The sequence below is a fragment of the Hibiscus syriacus genome, unplaced genomic scaffold, assembly GCF_006381635.1.
Source record: "Hibiscus syriacus cultivar Baekdansim isolate YM2019G1 unplaced genomic scaffold, ASM638163v2 tig00110450_pilon, whole genome shotgun sequence".
Lineage (NCBI taxonomy): Eukaryota > Viridiplantae > Streptophyta > Magnoliopsida > Malvales > Malvaceae > Hibiscus > Hibiscus syriacus.
In genome coordinates this window covers 5,779,185-5,798,222 of record NW_024062743.1, presented here as the reverse complement: position 1 = coordinate 5,798,222, position 19,038 = coordinate 5,779,185, and the positions used below count along the sequence as shown (strand labels likewise).

Genomic DNA, 19,038 nt, shown 5'->3' with positions numbered 1-19,038 from the left:
CTAAGTTTCAAGATATTCTTGTTACTTATTTCAGTTTCAATTTTCAAATTCCAGTATTTCTTGGGTTCCAATCAAAATTGATAGATATATTTGATGGGCTAGGCTGCAGTGGGTCAGGCTTAAGAATTATTAAATGGGTTAATCTTTGTCACGAAACTTACTTTAAAAAAAATCTTTGGGCCATTGATTTCTACCTCGGAGCTAAAACCTGGAAGAATATAAAACCCAGAAAGATGAGGTGCTTGTGATAGATAACCTTATCAACAAGAAGGAAACTCACAACAATGGCGTCACTGCTACTAGGAGCTGCTCCTATTACACCTCCATCTCTCAATGTTTCTTCATTTTCTCGTATTTCCTCTTCTCATTCCCAAACCCTTGGAACTTCCTTCTCAGTTTCCACTTCATCTCTTTCACTGTCTCCCGCTTCTTCTCCTTCAATCCCTTATGGTAACCAAAACAGATCATTGATTTCCTTTCTTTATTTTATGGGCGTCTTTTGAAGATTACAAAATTTGGGTTTTATTTGGTTTTCAGTTTACTGCGGCAGGGGGGATAAGAAAACGGAGAGAGGGAAGCGCTTCAATCACTCCTTTGGCAATGTAATTGCTTTTCCCCCATTTTTTGTCTGTTCTTTTTTCTCTTCAAATTATGGGATTTGTTCTTTCAATTTTCAATTTTAATGTGTTTGATATTTGTTTTGAAATGTGGTAAAATTGAATAGGCAAGGCCAAGGAACAAGAAGAAGGGGAGAGGGCCTCCAAGGGTGGCGGTTCCACCATCACCACCGAGAAAAGATAAGTTTGATGATGATGAGAAGATCAAGATTGAAATTGACGAGTCCCTTTTTTCTGGTTAATTAAGTAAGCCCACTATGTATGCTTAGTTTGTGTTACTTATCTTGTATTTCTTAAATTGAAAAAACTTGGTTATGCTATTTGCAGTTGTTTAAAACTCAGTTATTCGAGCTTTCTCTGATATTGAATTCTGGGTTCTTCTAGTTTGGGATATGATTGTTCCACGGATTTATTGTTTGATTTCGTTGTGTGTGTCTATGTTTACTGCACCAAATTCTGAGTGGTCATGTAATCATGGAGGACTAGCTTTGAGCAGACTGTGTACAACTTAGCTTTTAGACTCCAAAGGACATATCATGGAGTGCCAAACTGTACACCTGCTGTTGAAGAAACCCTAAACTTGGGATGTTCTATTAACGCTCGCTCTAATCTTTTCAGCTGGTTGTAGGATAATACCAATGTTGAAATTGTCTTTAACTTCGACGGAATAAAACCTGTTCAAAATAAAGTGGTAGTTGTAAAAAATGTCGAATTCACTAAGAGTGATAAGAGGTTAATTTTACCAAGGCTTAATATCAAAATAAGTATCTAAATTATATATTTTTTTCGAATAGGTGTTTAAATTATTTTTGACTCATTCCGGTGTCTAATATTATAAACGTTATTATTTAGGTGTCCGGGCCGTCAACAGTGTTAATTCCTCCGATAATTAACACATGTTACAAACTGATAATTTTAAAATTTCATTTAAAATTTAAAAATTATATATATATATATATATATATATATATATATATATATATATATATATATATATATATATATATTAAAAGGAAAACATAAATTTTGAAATAACTCCAAAACTTTAAAAATCTTTATTTTAACCCTTAAACTTACGTCAGCAACAGTCTTTAGTCATCGATGAAGCATTGCCCGACCTGTCTTCCCCTGGTGACCAAAACCCCCCATAAAATTGTGATCAATCGACGGTCGATCAACGACGAATCAATGTTTTATACCCCATGAACCCTATGATGAAAATCACATCCTACGCGATTTCGACGGCCAATTGACGGAAACTAAGTCGATGTATGAGTAGGATGATGGTAGGGACTATATCGGTCGCGTTGGTTTGTGTTGGAATGGGCGCATGTGGATTAAGGATAGGATTTGGGATTTTGTTGTTATATTATAATATAAGAATAGTGGTTTTTTATAAATATTGTAATAATTTTTAATTTAAAAAATTCAAAATATCAAATTGTGACATGTGTCACTTAACGGGAGAAATTAATGCCGTTGACATCCCGAGCACCTAAATGGGTAACGTTTGTAACGTTGGGCGCCCAGATGAGTCAAAAAATAGTTTAGTCGCCTATTTGAGAAAAACGGTATAATTTGGACTTTTTTTTGTATTAAGCCTTTTTATTAATAAACACAAAGCAAGAAGAGGAAACATTGGTGGATATATGTGTACGGTAAGATGGTATATACCCATCCTGAAATCTGAATTTCTCTATGTCCGTTCTTGATTTTATTCAAAATGTCTACCTTGAAATTTTATATGTATATATCTCGTGTGAAATATTTTCATTATTAATATATGTACTGATCCTGAAAAATATTTATGAATCCGTCGTTGAGAGAAAAGAATTTGTATTTATGTAAAATTGGAAAAAAATAAATAAAGAAAGCAATGAGATCATTTATCTTCCGAAAGGTAAATCCGTATAAATCTCAGATAATTTGATTATAAATTACCAGTCAAAAACACATACATAATGCACATAAGAATTAAAATCTATCAAATAGTTTATTCAGTTAAGAGACCTAATACACATAAACTATCAAAGCATTAATCTGTTAGGTTACTAATCACTTGTGTTTTTTTATTAGTTGTTGCATATAAAGTTGATCAATTGTTACATATAAAGATGAATAAATTGAAAGAAAGAAAGAAAAACATACGAAACTTATAAATCGATATATATATGTACAGAAGCGAATATCGTAGTAGGTCAAAGAAGACACCAATATATTACTTTCGAATACATGCCTTTCAACTGCACCAGTCCATTCTACTAATTAGTACAATTCTTTCTTTTAAAATGTGAAATGTGTTTTTATTAAATATTAATACAGCACGATTCTATACTAAAAGAAAACAGTTACTTGTTTCTTCTAATCAGATGCCTAAAATGGCTGATTCCAAGGAAAATCAAGGCCACTGGCACTATGGGAAAACAAAATGCATGTCTCATTGGTTCATCCCTCCCCTCCTCAGAATCTACGGCCATAAGGGAATACATCAGAATAAGATGTAATGGCCCATCAAGATACACCTACTGCCCTGCAACTCACTGAAGCGGGCTGTTCAAATGTTTCATATTCATTACACTGTGAAAATCTTCCTCACTTTTCTCATGTTCCTACGGCAAATGGGGCAAGTTCCACGAGCCTCTGCTAATCTGCAAAACATTTATTCCAACACTTCAATTACGAAAATTTTTCATCGAGTCAGCAAGATCACAAGTCTCTGATAGGAACCAGTTTCAAGACCCTGGAATTAGTAAACAAAACAGAGTCATGACAGATAACAATTGGCAGATCATTGTACTTTTGTGCAGGTTAAATAGTGAACTGCCGATTTTCCACAGCAACCTACTTTTCATATAAAGATTTACCTAGTTCCACATGCAAAGCAAGCCACACAGTGCCCACACGGAAGGAAGAAGCATTCCCTTGGAGCATCGAAGCAAATTGCACAAAGTCGCCGGGTATTGTTACTATTTTCACCATCTCCTATGGATATGGCTTCAAGAGAACCTGCCAGAAAGTCTTCAAGATCTGCCTCATCACTTGAGATGGAATCATAAGATGATCCACAACTTGAGATATCATCGGCTTTGCGTGAAAGCAGAGGGGTTCGGGCAGAAGCGAACTCCCCATAATGAACACTCGCTTCATCTCCGCTAGTAAATTGAAGCTTGTTTAAGAAGTTTAAGGCAACCAACATGATTGCGGTCATTCCACCTTTCAGAAGAAAAAAAAAATAGAAATTAAAATTTTAAGAGGATATACCTGTAAAGGTTGTAATGAGAGGAATCAAGATAGAACATACCAATGCCAACAATATACGTAATCCACCTTGGACCATATGACAATCTGACAGACCAGTCATTTGCAGCTGAATGCTGTAGCAGCCAAAGAAAGGGACAAAACCAAATGTGAAGCCATTAAGGAAGATTTACAACATATATTGATTATGCCTCTGGTATGAAGAGTAAATGCTTGAATCCGTGATTCTAATACCATGGGAATGCCTATGTAACAACCTACAAAAACAAATAATCTTGAGATACATTGAAAATAAGACTTTAGGTTTGCAGGAGAGATTTACCTGTTCTGGACCAGGAGAAGTCAAGACAATTGAATTTCCTTGAGGAAATAAGATACCCAAGCTACACACACCATCAGCGAAGGTACACCTGTAGTAAGCTTCAGTCGTACTATAAATACAAGCCCTGACTGTGAGGTTTAGTTCCACCTGTTCAATGTATCAACACAATTCTCACATGAAAAAACCAAAGAAGGGCAGGGAATGGTATCCAGGAAAAAAAACATGGGTTTAGTGAAATAGAATGGCAGGTTTGTTTTCACCTTAAGCGTCTACTTGAACTTGAGAATAAGATATCACTAAAATGCATATAGTTGCCACTCAAATCTGAATTGGTAGGCTCAATGTTTCTTGGGAATAAACACACAGATGATCATTAAATGGATCCATGGAAATTCAGTTCTTCCCACTTTGCTCATCTGGTACTCATTAAACTTTTAACATGAAAAATTGAGACAATCAACATTATTATTCTCATGAATCATGATTCAAAGCCCTAGTTATCAAGGAACACAGTGCATCGGTTACTCTTATCATACAAATACCAATCCATGTTATAGTGAACTTTTTACTTCAATAACTACAGCCTGCTTGCACGTATAAACACCATCATCCCAAAGTTTTATTTGAAATAGCAGTTATTTTTATCATACAAATACCAATCCATGTTACAGTGTACTTTTTATTTCAATAACTGCAGCGTTGCAGACTAGTTGCACGTATAAACACCTTCATCCCAAAGTTTTATTTGAAATAGCTGCACCTATGACATTTCCCACCACAGTTACGGCTTACATAGCAATATCGCTTTAACGGATTAAAGTAGGATTCCCTTAGTCAGCTAATAATATTCATCAATCAAATCTTGAAATCCATTCCAACAAACTAAATGGGACAAGCAGCTTGAAATAATTCTATTTCTAAAATTGGTATAAAGAGGCAGCTAAGATTTCAACATCTCAAATATTTTAGCAGCACTTGAAAAAAAAAATAATCAAATGAACAAACCAAGATAAGCAGGTCCAATTTTCATCATTACCTCAATGTCCTCTGAGTTCAGATTACCCAGTGCAACATAATAACTTGCAGATCCATATATGGCCAGCTCAATCATACCACTCCCTACCAAAACTTCAAAAGTCAGTATATAACTTTTTCTATGGCAAGAATATTCATGCTTTACAACTTCTATCTCACCGTCAACAATGTTCCATGATAAAGTCGTGTTAGGATATGTCGGGTCCTCAAGCCATCGAGAAAGGCCATCACTCCCTGCAATGTGAAAAAATAACTTGAAAATTAAATTCCCATGACGCTATTACTTAATTTACAACATTTTTGGACACACTTTATGGAAACATTTCCTGGGAAAGTTATTATTGTTTTAGGGTACCTTGAGCAATTACAAGGAAAACAGAGGAGCTAGTTGAGTTCACATTATATGAAATATTAACTTGAGATCCCCTGTTCAGATAATGAATCCACTCCTGGATAACATCAAAATTGCAACTCAAAAGCATAAATAGAACCAAATTATTCAAGCAAAACAATGTTACAATAATCAAACTTGCCATATGAGAATCAGCTTGAACGGTGGCAGTGTAAGTTTCAGACCAGGTGCTCACTACATCAAGATCTGGAGATTTATATAATCCATAGAGATTGAGCCCTGGCTTGGAATCATCTATCTCCTCCACCTAGTACAAGGCCAAAGAAACTATAAAGCCAAAAATCGCCCCTTACAATATAGAAAAGCATAATTAATAAAAAAAGGTTAGAAAGAGAAAATAAAAGGCAAATCACCTTTACACTCTGAACAAAAAGAGGATTGGGTTGAATAAGTAGAGAACAATTTGGACCCAATTGTATATTCACTGACCCGTAAACCCCCATGATCAAAGTCACAGAAACTGTTCCGTTCCACCCAAGAAATTATGATAAAAATAAATTCAGCATCGAAACAAAACTGATTTAATTATAATTACTGTAACGAACAAGAGATTCACGAGTAAGATAAAAGGTGTAAAAAGATTCGTACCGAAGAACCAAAAGGTTAAAACAACAATGATGCAAGACCACGTTTCATCTCTAATCACTGTTGGTGAGTTATCAAAAGCAGGTAAGTTTTCTCCATAAGAAAGAAGGCCGCCAATGTGGTGATTCTCTAGCTCGGGATTATGAAAATGAAGCTGCCGGTTGTACTCGCGATCTCGCTCCTCCTCTTCCTCGCGAACCTGCGAAGAAGAACCGGAAGACGAAGCTGCGGCGGCGGCGGCGGTGGAGGAGGAGGCAGCTCCTGAATCCCCTCTGTGAGACGAAAAATAAGAGGCAGAGGCGGAAGGTAAACTCCAATTTGGACGAGCCATGGTAGATTGATGAATTAGAAGAAAAATGGTAGTTAAAGAAGAACCCATGAAGGAGAGAGCGCAGAAATTGAAGTGTGCTTGAAAGTTCACCAATCAGTCTTCCCTTGACCGGTAGTTGTTGTTAGAACTTAGAAGCTGGTGCAGCTGACCGCTGACTCCTATTATATACTCTTTGACTCCATTTTACCGCTCATATCGAAACTGCAAAACTACATGCAAGTCTCTTAACTTCAAATATTCCCCAGAAACAGTGTTTTATTGCTCGTGTCGCAAAACAACGTCATCGTCGTCGTCATCAATGAGACGATCTCATTTTGAATGGTCACAACGGAGAAAGGAAATAATATGGGTTTATACGTATATAGAAACAACAAATTCAACAATGCATGTGGCTTACCCTGAACAGACGATGGACCAACATCAATGAAGCAAACTTCAACCAGCTTTTGCCGATGTCAAATTCACAGAACAACAGTTCAAGCTCACGTACAGCTCAAACTACCACCCGGTAAAGCAAAGAAGCTTGCACATCATGTCTCTGTTTTGCTAACTCTTTATTTATTTATTTATTTTTTTGTTAGAATTGGACAAGGTCAATTTGTCAGGTAAGCCAATATCAGCTTCGATAAGGCTGTGAGCCTCCAACGGGTTGCTGGAAAATGGACAACCCAAGCAACGCACTCCTGCCGAGCTTCGCCATGAAATCTGCAAGTTTATTAGCATCCCGGGGTATGTATTGGAGCTTGATGAGCCAATCTTTGTCTAAGAGCTTGCGGATACGATGAACAAAGGTGATGCCAATGCCAGTTAGCAGCCACGATCCCTTTACTGACCTTAGCCTTTGGCAACTCCGAAATGCTCAGTCTTGCTGCTGCAAGCATCTATACTGCCTTGAAGATTATTAACCATATTATTGATGGCTTCAAGGATAAGAGGCCTCGAAGAGATATTGTTTTAAATTTAACCCCTTTGCTACGGATAATAGAGGCCGCCCCTTTCACCGTTGGAGCCATAACACGACGATCACGAGTTGAAATCTGACTATTAGACTTTGGTGAAATAACACTCTCTTTAAAGGAACGGCTGTGTGCGTTGTGGGGTCGAGGGAGATCATCACCGATTGCCCCACTAAGCCAAGGGAGTTATCGAAGATCGGGTTGGTTTTCGCGTGAAGCTGGACCCTTTAAGTTAACCACCTCATTATCATGGCTATTATTGACTTGCATGGGAGCTCCCCTCTTTAATTGAGTCCACGTGAGTGCCCTGCAAGGATAAGTTGCTGTAGTTAAGCATTATCACTACAAAAAAAATATATGTAATTGCCGATGGAATTTTCGAGAGAATTTGCGACGGAATTTAAGTTTAGTAACGGAATTTCTGAGTGAAGAGAGTGGTCAGTAAAACGTTGGTCGAAACTAACATTTCTGAGGGAATAAAATAACTCGTCATAAGTTTACTGACGGAAATCCGTCAGTATATTACTAACGGAAAATTTAAAATCTGTTGGAACGTTATATATAATAAATATATATTTTATGTTTCCGACGAATATATCTTTTCCGTCAAGATAGTTAAAAATATAAAAAGAAAATCTGAATTTTTAATTTTCGATAGATTACATGTTTTCCGTCAGAAATTTAAATCTTAATTTTTTAAAAAAAGAGAGAAAATTTATCGGGATTCTACCCAAAAAAATATTATGAATCTATATTTTTATTTAATTAATTAAAATACCAAATTAATAATATAATTAAAATAATTACATTAAAAAAATTAGATAATAATAATACTAACAAGTCCATGTATTTTGATAATGCCTTAATAAGAAAATAATAACATATGATACAAAATTAAATTCATCATATTAACTAATAACATGACTTTACAACATATATTTCACAATACAATTTCTAATAAATAAATATTTGATTGAACACTCTACATGAAAATACAATATTCAATAAAAGAAAGAGTAAATAAAAGTTTGTACACTAAAGAGTTATTATCATTTAAAAGTTTTAAGCAACCTACAAATATATTGAACGATGTTAGAATAAAAAAATATAAATAAAGTATGAATTAAGAAAAATTACACTAAACAAAATTAGAACTTACATCAATATTGATAGTTGATGATAATAAAAGAGAATGAATTAAGATCTTTTGGAGGGAGAGAGAAAAGTTAAGAAGAGATAAAATGAAGGAAATGAGAGAAGATTGAGTTAGAAATGTTTAAATAGGAGAAATAAAGGGGGAAAGAGTAAGTTTTTAAATTTGATATTGCAATGGAGGGAAATTGAAAAAAACAAGGGTGGCTGAAAAACTCAAAACTTTTCGATGGAACATGTGGACCTGTCAGAAATTTCTGAAAGAATGGGTGAATCTATCAGAAATTTATGACGGATCCACATATTCCATCACAAATTTAAAAAATCGTTTTGATATTTGATATACCAAACAAGTTTGTTAATTAATTTTATAAATTTTAAGATTATATTCCATTCAATTATTCGAATATATTCAATTATTACTTAAGTTTAAAACGTCAATTTTTACTCCTTACCTAATGAAAAATTGAGATCTATACTAGAAATTTTTTTGAAATAATTTTACTAAGTGTTTTGAACTTAATTGAGTAAAAACTCAATTTAATATGGGAGTACTGATATTATGGTTGTAGTATTGATATTACTCCTTTGGTTTTGACTCTAATATTTTCTAGAATCTCAAAATGGTACCGATACCATTGTCTGGTATCGATACTACTATATAGTAGATACTCCTTGGGACGATATCGATACTATTGCTTTCCAACGGTAAAAATATTTGAATTTTATGCAGGTAGTATCATACCATTGAGTGTGGTACCGATACCACGACGCTCTTAGCAGCAATTTGAGTGGAAAACTTTACCCCAACGGCTCTATTGACTCCCACAACAAATCTAACGTTAAGAATTGATCAAGGGAGTATATAAGCAAGGTTTCAAGCCATTGGTGATCAAGAAAAACAAGAGATATAATAGAGAAAGGCTTAAACATCAAGTTTGAGCAAAATCAAGCCAACATTCATCATATTCATTTGCTTTCTAAGAACACTACTTGTGCTTACTTGTATTCATTTCCCAAAAGCGCATTAACCTTGTTGTATTTTCATTGATAAGAAAATAATATATATTAGAAATATTACAATTCAACAAAACATTAGATAATATTAAAACTTGAAGTAAAGTTGGAAACCTAAAAATAAATATCATATGAAATTCAAGAAGCATTATCCTCATTGCATTGTTGTGATGGAGGAATCGAATAATAAGCTTCTTCTTGATTGTTGGGTGGTTGGGTAAAAGGTGCCAAAGGTATGCTACCTCTCGTTTGTGGCTGCAAAGGCATCGAAGTGCTAGTTGAGCCTCTGAAAGTTGGACGCATAAGAGGTTGTATGGCACTGAACACTGGATAAGTGGAGGGCGATGCATCGAAGGGTAGAAACCAAAAAACAAATAATTAGTTAAACAAACTTGTGATCGATAATAATTATAATGATATATAATATTCGATTGAAATAGTGTTTTATGTCCTGATTGTCCATTATAGTTTGCTTCGAAAAGCATCTGAGAGTATCCTTGTTGTTGTTACATTATTAAATTCATTAGCATATCTTGACGTTCTTGGACTTGCCTCAACTGCTCTTTTAATGTATCGATCTCTTCTTATTGCTCTGGATTTCGCGGTATGAACCTTTTTGAAGAACCTGAAGTCTGAGACGTATTATAGTATATGGGAGCTGCGAATCCAATACCAAACACCCGACCCTTTGAGCTTACCCCACCAATCTCCAAAAATATCTTATTTGGCTCAGATGATGCTGAAGATAACTCATCCACACTTGTAGCCTCCTGAGCTGCTGCTAGTGCATGCAAATACTTGTTCTACAAAAAATGATAATGTATTATAGTAAAAAAAAGGGTAAACATTTTGCACTATCTGATTTGTTCCCTATCAATCATGATAAGCAAAAACAGTAGCCGCTCAAAATCAGGATTAATAATGTGATCATTTATTAGTCTATCAATATTGTACATCCAAGATCGATCCATACTGAATACCAAAACATGTTTCTATTGTAATTAATTAAGATACTTAAATTAGTAAAATTTTATTTAATAATTTTTATTTTTTAAATTCCTAAAAAATAAAATAAAATCATGACTTATGGTATTATTATTGTAAATTACATGTAAAAAATTTGAATTATTATTTTTATTAACATGCAAAAAAGAACATTGTTAAACTATATTACATGGAAAAATGTTTTCTTTACTTTTTGATATATTTTGTACCTTTTAAATTAAAAGGTTAATACTAATAAGTTGATAGCATTATTGTGAAAAATAATTAAAACTTATCCAGCTCACAAATTCAGTAGAAAATTTTAGAGTTCTTCAAAAAAAACCAAATAAAATTTAGAATATTCTTTTTCTTTTAAATGTAAAATAATAGCTATGTTATCAATCATTAAAAAGAAGTTTATTAATTAATTAAAAGCAACTTGCATTAACTATAAAAAAGAAACATTTACACTATTTATCATTGAGCATACGCAAAACAATAACCTTTGTAGAGAAAAATTTTATTTTTTTATAAAATGATGATTGAGTATGTTATACATAAGTCATGAAAGTAAATATCTAAATCATTTAGATAAACAACATTCTTCAATCTAAAATTACAATATCAAATAAAAAAATAAATGCATATAAATAAAATAAAGGATAAATCCATAAATCAGTATATTATAATTCAAGTGGACATATAAATAAAAATTAAATATTAAGGTAATATAAAATAAAAAAGAAATACTTACATGAATCAATTTACACCTTTAAAACTCGTTCACCATAAAATATTAAAATTATGCACCCAAAATAATTGTAAGAAAAATAAGCTAAGAAATATATAATAGAAATAAAAAAAGAAATAATAACACATTTACCTTCAACTAAGATTCTAGTGACTTTGTTAATGTGGTCCCGCGGAGAAAATTTGGAAGAGTGACTTTGTTGGTGTCCTGGAGAGAAGATTTGGAAGAGTGATGGTGCCAATTGAGAAAGAATAGGGGAATGGGGGAATACAATTGAGAAGATTTGGAAAGGTAAAGAAAACGGGTATCTCTAACATTTAATAGGTTTTAATTACATATAATTATGTGGGGATTGAAAAGAGAAATAGGTAGTTTTATATTTAAATGTAGTTATTTTTTATTTCTGACCGAATAAATATTCCATCATAAATTAAATTGGTATATTTTAATTAAAGTTAACCAAAATTTCTGACGAAATCATTATTCCGTCATAAATTAAATTGATATTTTTATTTTTTATTAAAATGAATAAACTTTTTGATGAAAAAAAAAGAATTCAGTTGAAAATTACAATATTGTGATAATTTTGTGATGAAATCATTTATTTTTATCGGTAAATTGTAATAGATTTTGAATTCATTGGAAATTTCCATTTTTTGTAAACCCCAAACATACCTTGGAAGTGTGTGGAGCATTTGTGGGTCCCAGAGCGCTGGGGGAATTCCCAGTTTGACGCGTGCCGTTAGCAACGGCTTTCCCCTTGAATTTAGTTTATTGGCCTTGAATTTTGGTGATTGAAATGCTCGAGGAGAATGTTCCGCGTTAATTCTTGCAGGATCCTGACGATATTTGGAGAGCGAGCAACCCATGATGGTCGGCGTGGATCGGGGAGCCGAATCTTCATTTTCCAGATTTGCTTCCGCTATTTGAACTCTCTGTCACAGTACCGGAGTTGGCTGCTTGGTCAGAGATAACCTTCGGTTGAGTAACCGTGACATTGCTCTGGCTAGGCGATAAAGAGTCCTGGTTCTGATTGTGAATGTTGCAAGCTTCCTTCACATGTCCGAACCGACCACAGGTGAAACATATGAGAGGAAGGTTTTCGTACTCAACGGGTTGAATTTTGTCACCGACCACCACCTTGGAAATTAACGGCCGTGTAAGATCAATGTAGACCGCAACTCTAGCGAACCTACGCCTATTGTTGGTTCCTTTGTTGAAGTCCAATTTAGCCACCTTCCCAACAAGGCTCCCAATGCTAGTGAGGATCTTACTGTTATACAGGTATTTTGGTAATCCTGGAAATCGAATCCAGGCCACCACAGTAGTGGGGTACACCTGCAACGTACGGAAATCCATGTTCCATGGTTGCACCATTAAGTACTGTCCATAGACCATCCAGGGAAATTCGGCGAGGACTTTGATGTAGTCTCGTCGTTTTGAAAACGAGCAAGGAAATACCCGTTCTCCAAATCCATGAGCGTGAATGGTTACGAGGGCTGCCAAAGAGCATATGTTTTGTTGTTGAGCGTATTAAGACCAATATTTCGTCCCAACAGTTTAAGGATTACTGTTCGGGCCATGGACGACTCCATAATCTTGTACGCCGGGTCGGAGAATTGAAACGCGGGCAATCCAAAGCGAACACCTGTGATAATATCTTCATCCAAAATATCAAAATCATCATCGAGATTACCATGGATACCCACCTTCTGACGATCGTTCTGAGACTTCCCAGCTAAAATGCCGGCATAGGACTGCATCGGAGGATTCTGATCAGCAGCTTCCATCACAGTGTCTTGCATAGGAGTCGGTTCCACAGGCTTGAAACGGACTTTCTTGGTAGCCTCCGAGTCCGCCGGAGTATGTTGAGGGGAGGCCAGAGCTTCACTTCACTCGGACGCAGATTCAGAGCATTCCATGACGGTTTTCTGCCAACTCTTTGTTTCTTCTTTTTGTTATTCGCGTTAGGTAAAGGCATTTTTTAACGGATGACAATCTAATTAAAGACTAAAAGCCGGTAACAGGCAACGGAAAATGTTATAAAAATTATAATATTTTTTATTAGATTAATTTAAAATATTATTTTTAGTAGTTTTGGTTTACATATTTTTTCATAATATTTTTGGTTTTATTTATATTATTCATAATATTTTAGGTTAAATTAAAAATATTAAAAAATTAAAATTTTATGTTATTATCAACTAAAAATATTATACTTTTTATATTATTTTCGGTTACACTCCTTCCCTATCGTTCACTATCTTTCAATGTTATCAAAATCGAACTGGACCGGCCGGTTCGACCGGTTGAACTGGTTGCGTGTCCGGTCCGGTCAGCCTCTAAAACTAGTTTTACAATAAACCGCTAAAGAACCGGTAGAACCGGTTGGGAACCGGCAAAACCGGTGTGAACCGCCGGTTATGTTTTATTAAAAAAAATTAAATCAAACAACGTCGTTTGTTATAATTTTTTTCAGTCCCAATTTTATTTTCTGATTTTAATTATATAATTATATTTATTATTTAATATGTTTTACACTTTTACTTTTAATTGTTAAGTATTATTTGGGAATTTAAATTTAACTTTGTATTTATTTATCATATTGCTAGTTGATGAAGATCTTGATGTTGTGGACTTTCAAGTTCAAAGTGATGCTATGGAGTTTCAAGTTCAAAGTGGTGATGGCGGTGGTAGTTCAACTAATGTAGAAGTTTTTCTCAATATTTTGGAATTTGAGAGAATCAATTTCAATTAATATTATGATGATTGATATTTGTATTAATTATGTACATATTTTATTTAGTTGTTGATGAATTTCATTAGGTATTGACCATAAATATCATGTTGTAGTTGATTTGAATTATTTTGTTTCACTTGATATTATGGTATTTAACTTATATATATTATGACTTTTGATATTTTTATACATTTTAATGTTGTGAACTTAAAAAGAGTGTTATATATATATATATATATATATATATATATATATATATATAATATTGCTTTGAATATTATAAAATTTAAAAAATATTATTTATATAAATCAGTTCAACCGTGGTTAATCCGGTTGAACCATGAACCAGTACCTTCACCAATTTAAAGTCCGGTCTAATTTAAAAACATGGTTCTTTAAATAAGAATCTCGTTCAACTTAACTTCTCATAGTACCCAAAAATAATATATTCAATTAAAATTTTCAAGAACTGGAAGGAAACGCTTTTTAAAGCTTTGGACATACACCGTCGGTCTACATAATTTATGGTGTGGTTTGTGAGATTTAGAAAACTAATTTGATTGGAATTAAGTTTCTTTAATGAGTAATTATACTATTTTTTATTGAACTTTATTATTTCTCTTATTTTTTCATTGTATTTTAACTTTTATAATTTACTCACTAAACTTTTAAATTATTTCTGTTTTGATCACTTTAAATTTTTATTATTATTTGAATGACGTGATTTCTTTTTATTATTTATAAAAACAATTAAAATATAAAATAAAAATATAATATGGTTGGACGCTACCTTCATAGATGGTGATCATTCGGTCCCATTTCATGGGTCATTTGCCTTGACCCCTTGAGTATGAATCCGGTGATTGTTTCACTGGAAATATCCCAAAACTCAGAATCTCGGCTGAAACATTTCAACTTCCTCACTTTCGATCTCCAATTCGTGGACTTCAGAGCAAGTTCTAAGAAAATTGAAGTCAGATTCAGACTCAGGGTGTTGAGGCGAAACAACTTATAAAATTTGGGACTGAATGGCTAGCAACTACGGTGGTCGACAGCCGTTGACGGTGATGTCCGACCATCTTCTATTTTTTTCTATATTTAAATAATTTTATATTAATATAATAAAATGTCATATCATACGAAAATAGTAATAATAATTCATAGTAATCAAAATAGTAATTCAAAAGATCAGTGAGTAAATTATAAAAAAATAAAAGTATAGTGGGTAAAATAAGAGAGAATAAAGTTTAGTGACGAATGGTGTAATTTACCTTCTTTAATTTATAATAATGTAATTACTTATTGGGCCACTCATCTCTTCCAGCATTTCTATTTAGTCACATAATTGTATTTTTTAAAATCATATATAGGGATGGCAAATGTATCTAGATCCCATGAATTCTAACCTACCATGACTTGGTGGGATCAATTTTTATTTTGAAAGTTTTGGTCAGGTTGAATTCGGGTTTAGGATAAAAATTTGATCTGGCATAATATTAGTTCTCCTTTATATTTAAAGATAATTGCAATATAATATTTTATTTTTTCAAAGTTCTTATTTTACCTAATAAAATGGATTATAGATATGAGATTATCCTATTACGCAAATAAAACTCTTTAGTTTTACACAATTTAGGACCGCTTGATGAATGAAAATAGAAGGTTGAGATTAACAGTATAAAATGAGAAGATATTCACTAAAAATTAAAAAATTAGTCTCAGTCTTTTATTTTCATTCATCCAACGGTCCTAAATCTGTGTAAACTAAAAGCTTGGTTTAAATAGACTTTATTCTAACTCGAATTCGACTCGAATTCTTAGCAAGCTAAACGACATACTTGATTCCCGTCTTGAAAATCTCATAATCAACTTAAAATGTTATATTTTTTAAAAAAATCAAATTATTATTCATATTAACATTTATTTTTTGTTTTTTAAACATAGCATAAGATTTTCATGTGAAATGACCATCCAGCTCAGTTGGTAGAGCACAAGATTCTTAACCTTGAGGTCGTGGGATGAAGTCCCATGAAGGGCATTTCATAATTTGGAGGTCTCATACGGAAGCTGCTCTCAACCTAGTGTTGGGGGCAGCCTACTATCTTACCTCCCCCTTACCCCATTACATATGGGAACAAGGGACAACCAACCATAAGATTTTCATGTACTTAAGATTCATGTTCGAGTTTGAGCTTGAAGCGAGCTATCAAGCTAAGTTTGAGAATATTTTGAGTTTAATTTTTTTCAAGATTGATCTAACTTCAATTTTTTAATTTTTAATTTGAGTTAAACTTGATAATTTTAAGTTCGCTAGCTTTCAAATCGATTCAAGCTTAAAACTACTCAAACTTGACTTGACTCATTTACAGCCTTATGCACAATAATGTAGACTTTGCATATTAACACTTTTTTCTTATATAATGAAATCTTTGGTTATACCAAATCACCAATTAATTTTTTGAATAATCTGAGATGATTAAGATATTATCAATTTAGATTTTTTCTTAATTATTGATAACACATATGTGTACGCAATTACTGAAGCCGAAACCTTTAAGAAAAATAATATTATTTTACCACTAATATTGCTTAATGAGATCCATTATCCAAATTATTAACACACTGCCAAACTTACCCTTCTATAAATACACTAAAGTGAAATCTATTAGGGGCTCACGTATCTTTAAAATCTTTGGAAAACTTATTTGTTGAACATTTATTTTTTAAATATAAATTTAGTATGTTAAATAAAATTTTGAAATAATAATTATAAATCTAACATATTTAGATAAAATTTATTACAAATTTTAAAATATAAAATCTAGATAGATTTTCGGAGTGTTAAAATTCTTAGATTTGTTCTTTTTCTAGAGCGATCTAATTTGATTTTGGCATTCATGTCTCTTAATAATCTTGTATTAGTAGTACTTTTTTGTAATACCCTAATTTGATTCGACCTGAAGATCGAAAGACTAAAACATTACGGGACCACCGAAGTGGCTAAGCCAATTTTTTTATTTAAACAGTGCTTATCATTATCAGAAATCCATATTATTATTATTATATTTTAAACATTGAAACATGTTTTTACAAAATGGAGCTCCCATTAGTGAAATCAAGATACATAAGTTTAAAAAAGTTTATGACTCAAATACAAATAAAGTCACTAAGTAGTACATGTCCATTAAATATGTATGCAAGAAGACTTTGATCCACTGATCCAACTTGGAATCTCGAATTGGAAATAGCTTCTCAACTCGTCCTCCTAAGAACCTGCGTATAGAAACATACTTTGAACGCTGAGCTCGCAAGCTCAGTGCCACACAAATAACTCTAATATACTATATGGATTGGATTATTACATGGCCATGAAAACAAGTATAGAATGAACACGCAAGTACATCTATACACAACAAGTAGGCATCATGGTGCAGTCGGAGGGTCACTTAGTATTTCATGACTCAAACCTCTCTATTCTACCTAAGGTACCCTAGTTAAGACTCAGGTCATTTAACAGCAGAATCTTCATCTAGAAGGGCCCTCATAACCCCTAGGATGCCTCCAGGGTCACATAGCATTGGAGCCCGCATCTTGCTAGTCTACTCAAAGTACTTGGGACGCCTGCAGGGTCACAACATAGGAGGCTACGTCTAACTAGAATTATAAGTGCATAAGCATTGATTTAACATATCTGGATATCTAACCACACAAGACAATTGTCATACGGGTAAAGTATCTCAATGTCCTTATTATTTCCTGAGGCTCACACACAAAGGCTAGTTTTATTTCACCTTAATTCATAGTGTTTCTAGTTGTAGATACCCTCATTAACTATTCTCACTTGTAGTTTTATTAGTGAAGACCCAATGTTAGTTGACATTTTTTCCAAACCCTTCAATCAGGAATGAGTTTCCTACATAATTCACCACGAGGGTATCATTACTAAGCCCTTTAGTATCAATATCAAACCTTGAGTATCGATACTCACCCTTAGAACTGGTACCAAAACTGACTATTGGAATTTTTATGTCCTTATAGTATTGATACCCTCAGTTAGAGTCGGTACTTCTGCACCAAGGTATTGATACTATCGTAGGTTTCGATACCAAAATCTACTTCAAAGTTTTAAAAATTAAATTCTGTAGCGATGCCCTTACTTAGGGTATCGATACCAAAATAGGCCATTGGAATTTAAAAACTAATCATGGTACTGATACCTTACCCTTAAGTTTCTATACCTTATGAATAATATCGATACCCAATGAACAAGAATCGGTACTCACAGCCAAAAACCCCTTATTTTATTTGTTTAATAAACAGTACCGAGATCAATACCCAAACCTAGAAATACTCTGTTTTCAAAAACAATAACCCCCAACTCAACACATAAGTCCTTCTATGGCCATTAAATGTTACACAAAGCTTATTAGAGTTATAGGGGATCTTAATAGGTATTTTTCTTACTTTAATAACAATAATTTCATGTAAAGCCATGCTTGAACCAAAATGAATCTACATGCTTCATACTCTTATACAAGCCTACCATTTACATGGAATCTCTAGAAATGGTATAGAGGAGTTAGAAGTGTGTTACCTTTCACCTAAGCTAGAAAACACTCCAAGATCATCCAATGATAAACTTCTCATTGCTTTTATCTTTGGAACTCTCTCTAACTTCTTTAAATAATCATAAGCAACAAAATAATTTACTAACTCATCTAAAGACTTAAAGAGAATATAAATATGATTCCTAAGCTTTGAAAATGAATTGGGAACACCATAGAACCTAAAACTCAAAAAATCTCTTAAGCCCTACCTAAATTTTTCATGTCCAGAACTTGAGATAGAAGACTTGAATGAAAGTTTGAGAGGGATTTT

General features: G+C 33.3%; 2 protein-coding genes across 2 annotated transcripts; one reads left to right on the top strand and one right to left on the bottom strand.

The window, feature by feature from the left end:
* The first annotated feature begins 245 nt into the window (after positions 1–245).
* On the top strand, positions 246–1,008 carry LOC120126057 (30S ribosomal protein S31, chloroplastic-like). Its single transcript, XM_039144358.1, has 3 exons — positions 246–450; positions 538–602; positions 725–1,008. The coding sequence occupies exons 1-3, from the start codon at positions 285–287 to the stop codon at positions 857–859; spliced, it is 366 nt and encodes a 121-aa protein (XP_039000289.1). The 5' UTR covers positions 246–284; the 3' UTR covers positions 860–1,008.
* Positions 1,009–2,952: 1,944 nt separating this feature from the next.
* LOC120126180 (E3 ubiquitin-protein ligase APD2-like) lies at positions 2,953–6,560 on the bottom strand. Its single transcript, XM_039144449.1, has 10 exons — positions 6,233–6,560; positions 5,998–6,104; positions 5,766–5,891; positions 5,588–5,681; positions 5,392–5,466; positions 5,234–5,316; positions 4,198–4,344; positions 3,919–3,991; positions 3,482–3,830; positions 2,953–3,265 (listed from the first exon to the last, which is right to left on the bottom strand). Exons 1-10 carry the CDS (start codon positions 6,558–6,560, stop codon positions 3,190–3,192), a joined length of 1,458 nt encoding a protein of 485 aa, XP_039000380.1. The 3' UTR covers positions 2,953–3,189.
* Positions 6,561–19,038: the final 12,478 nt, after the last annotated feature.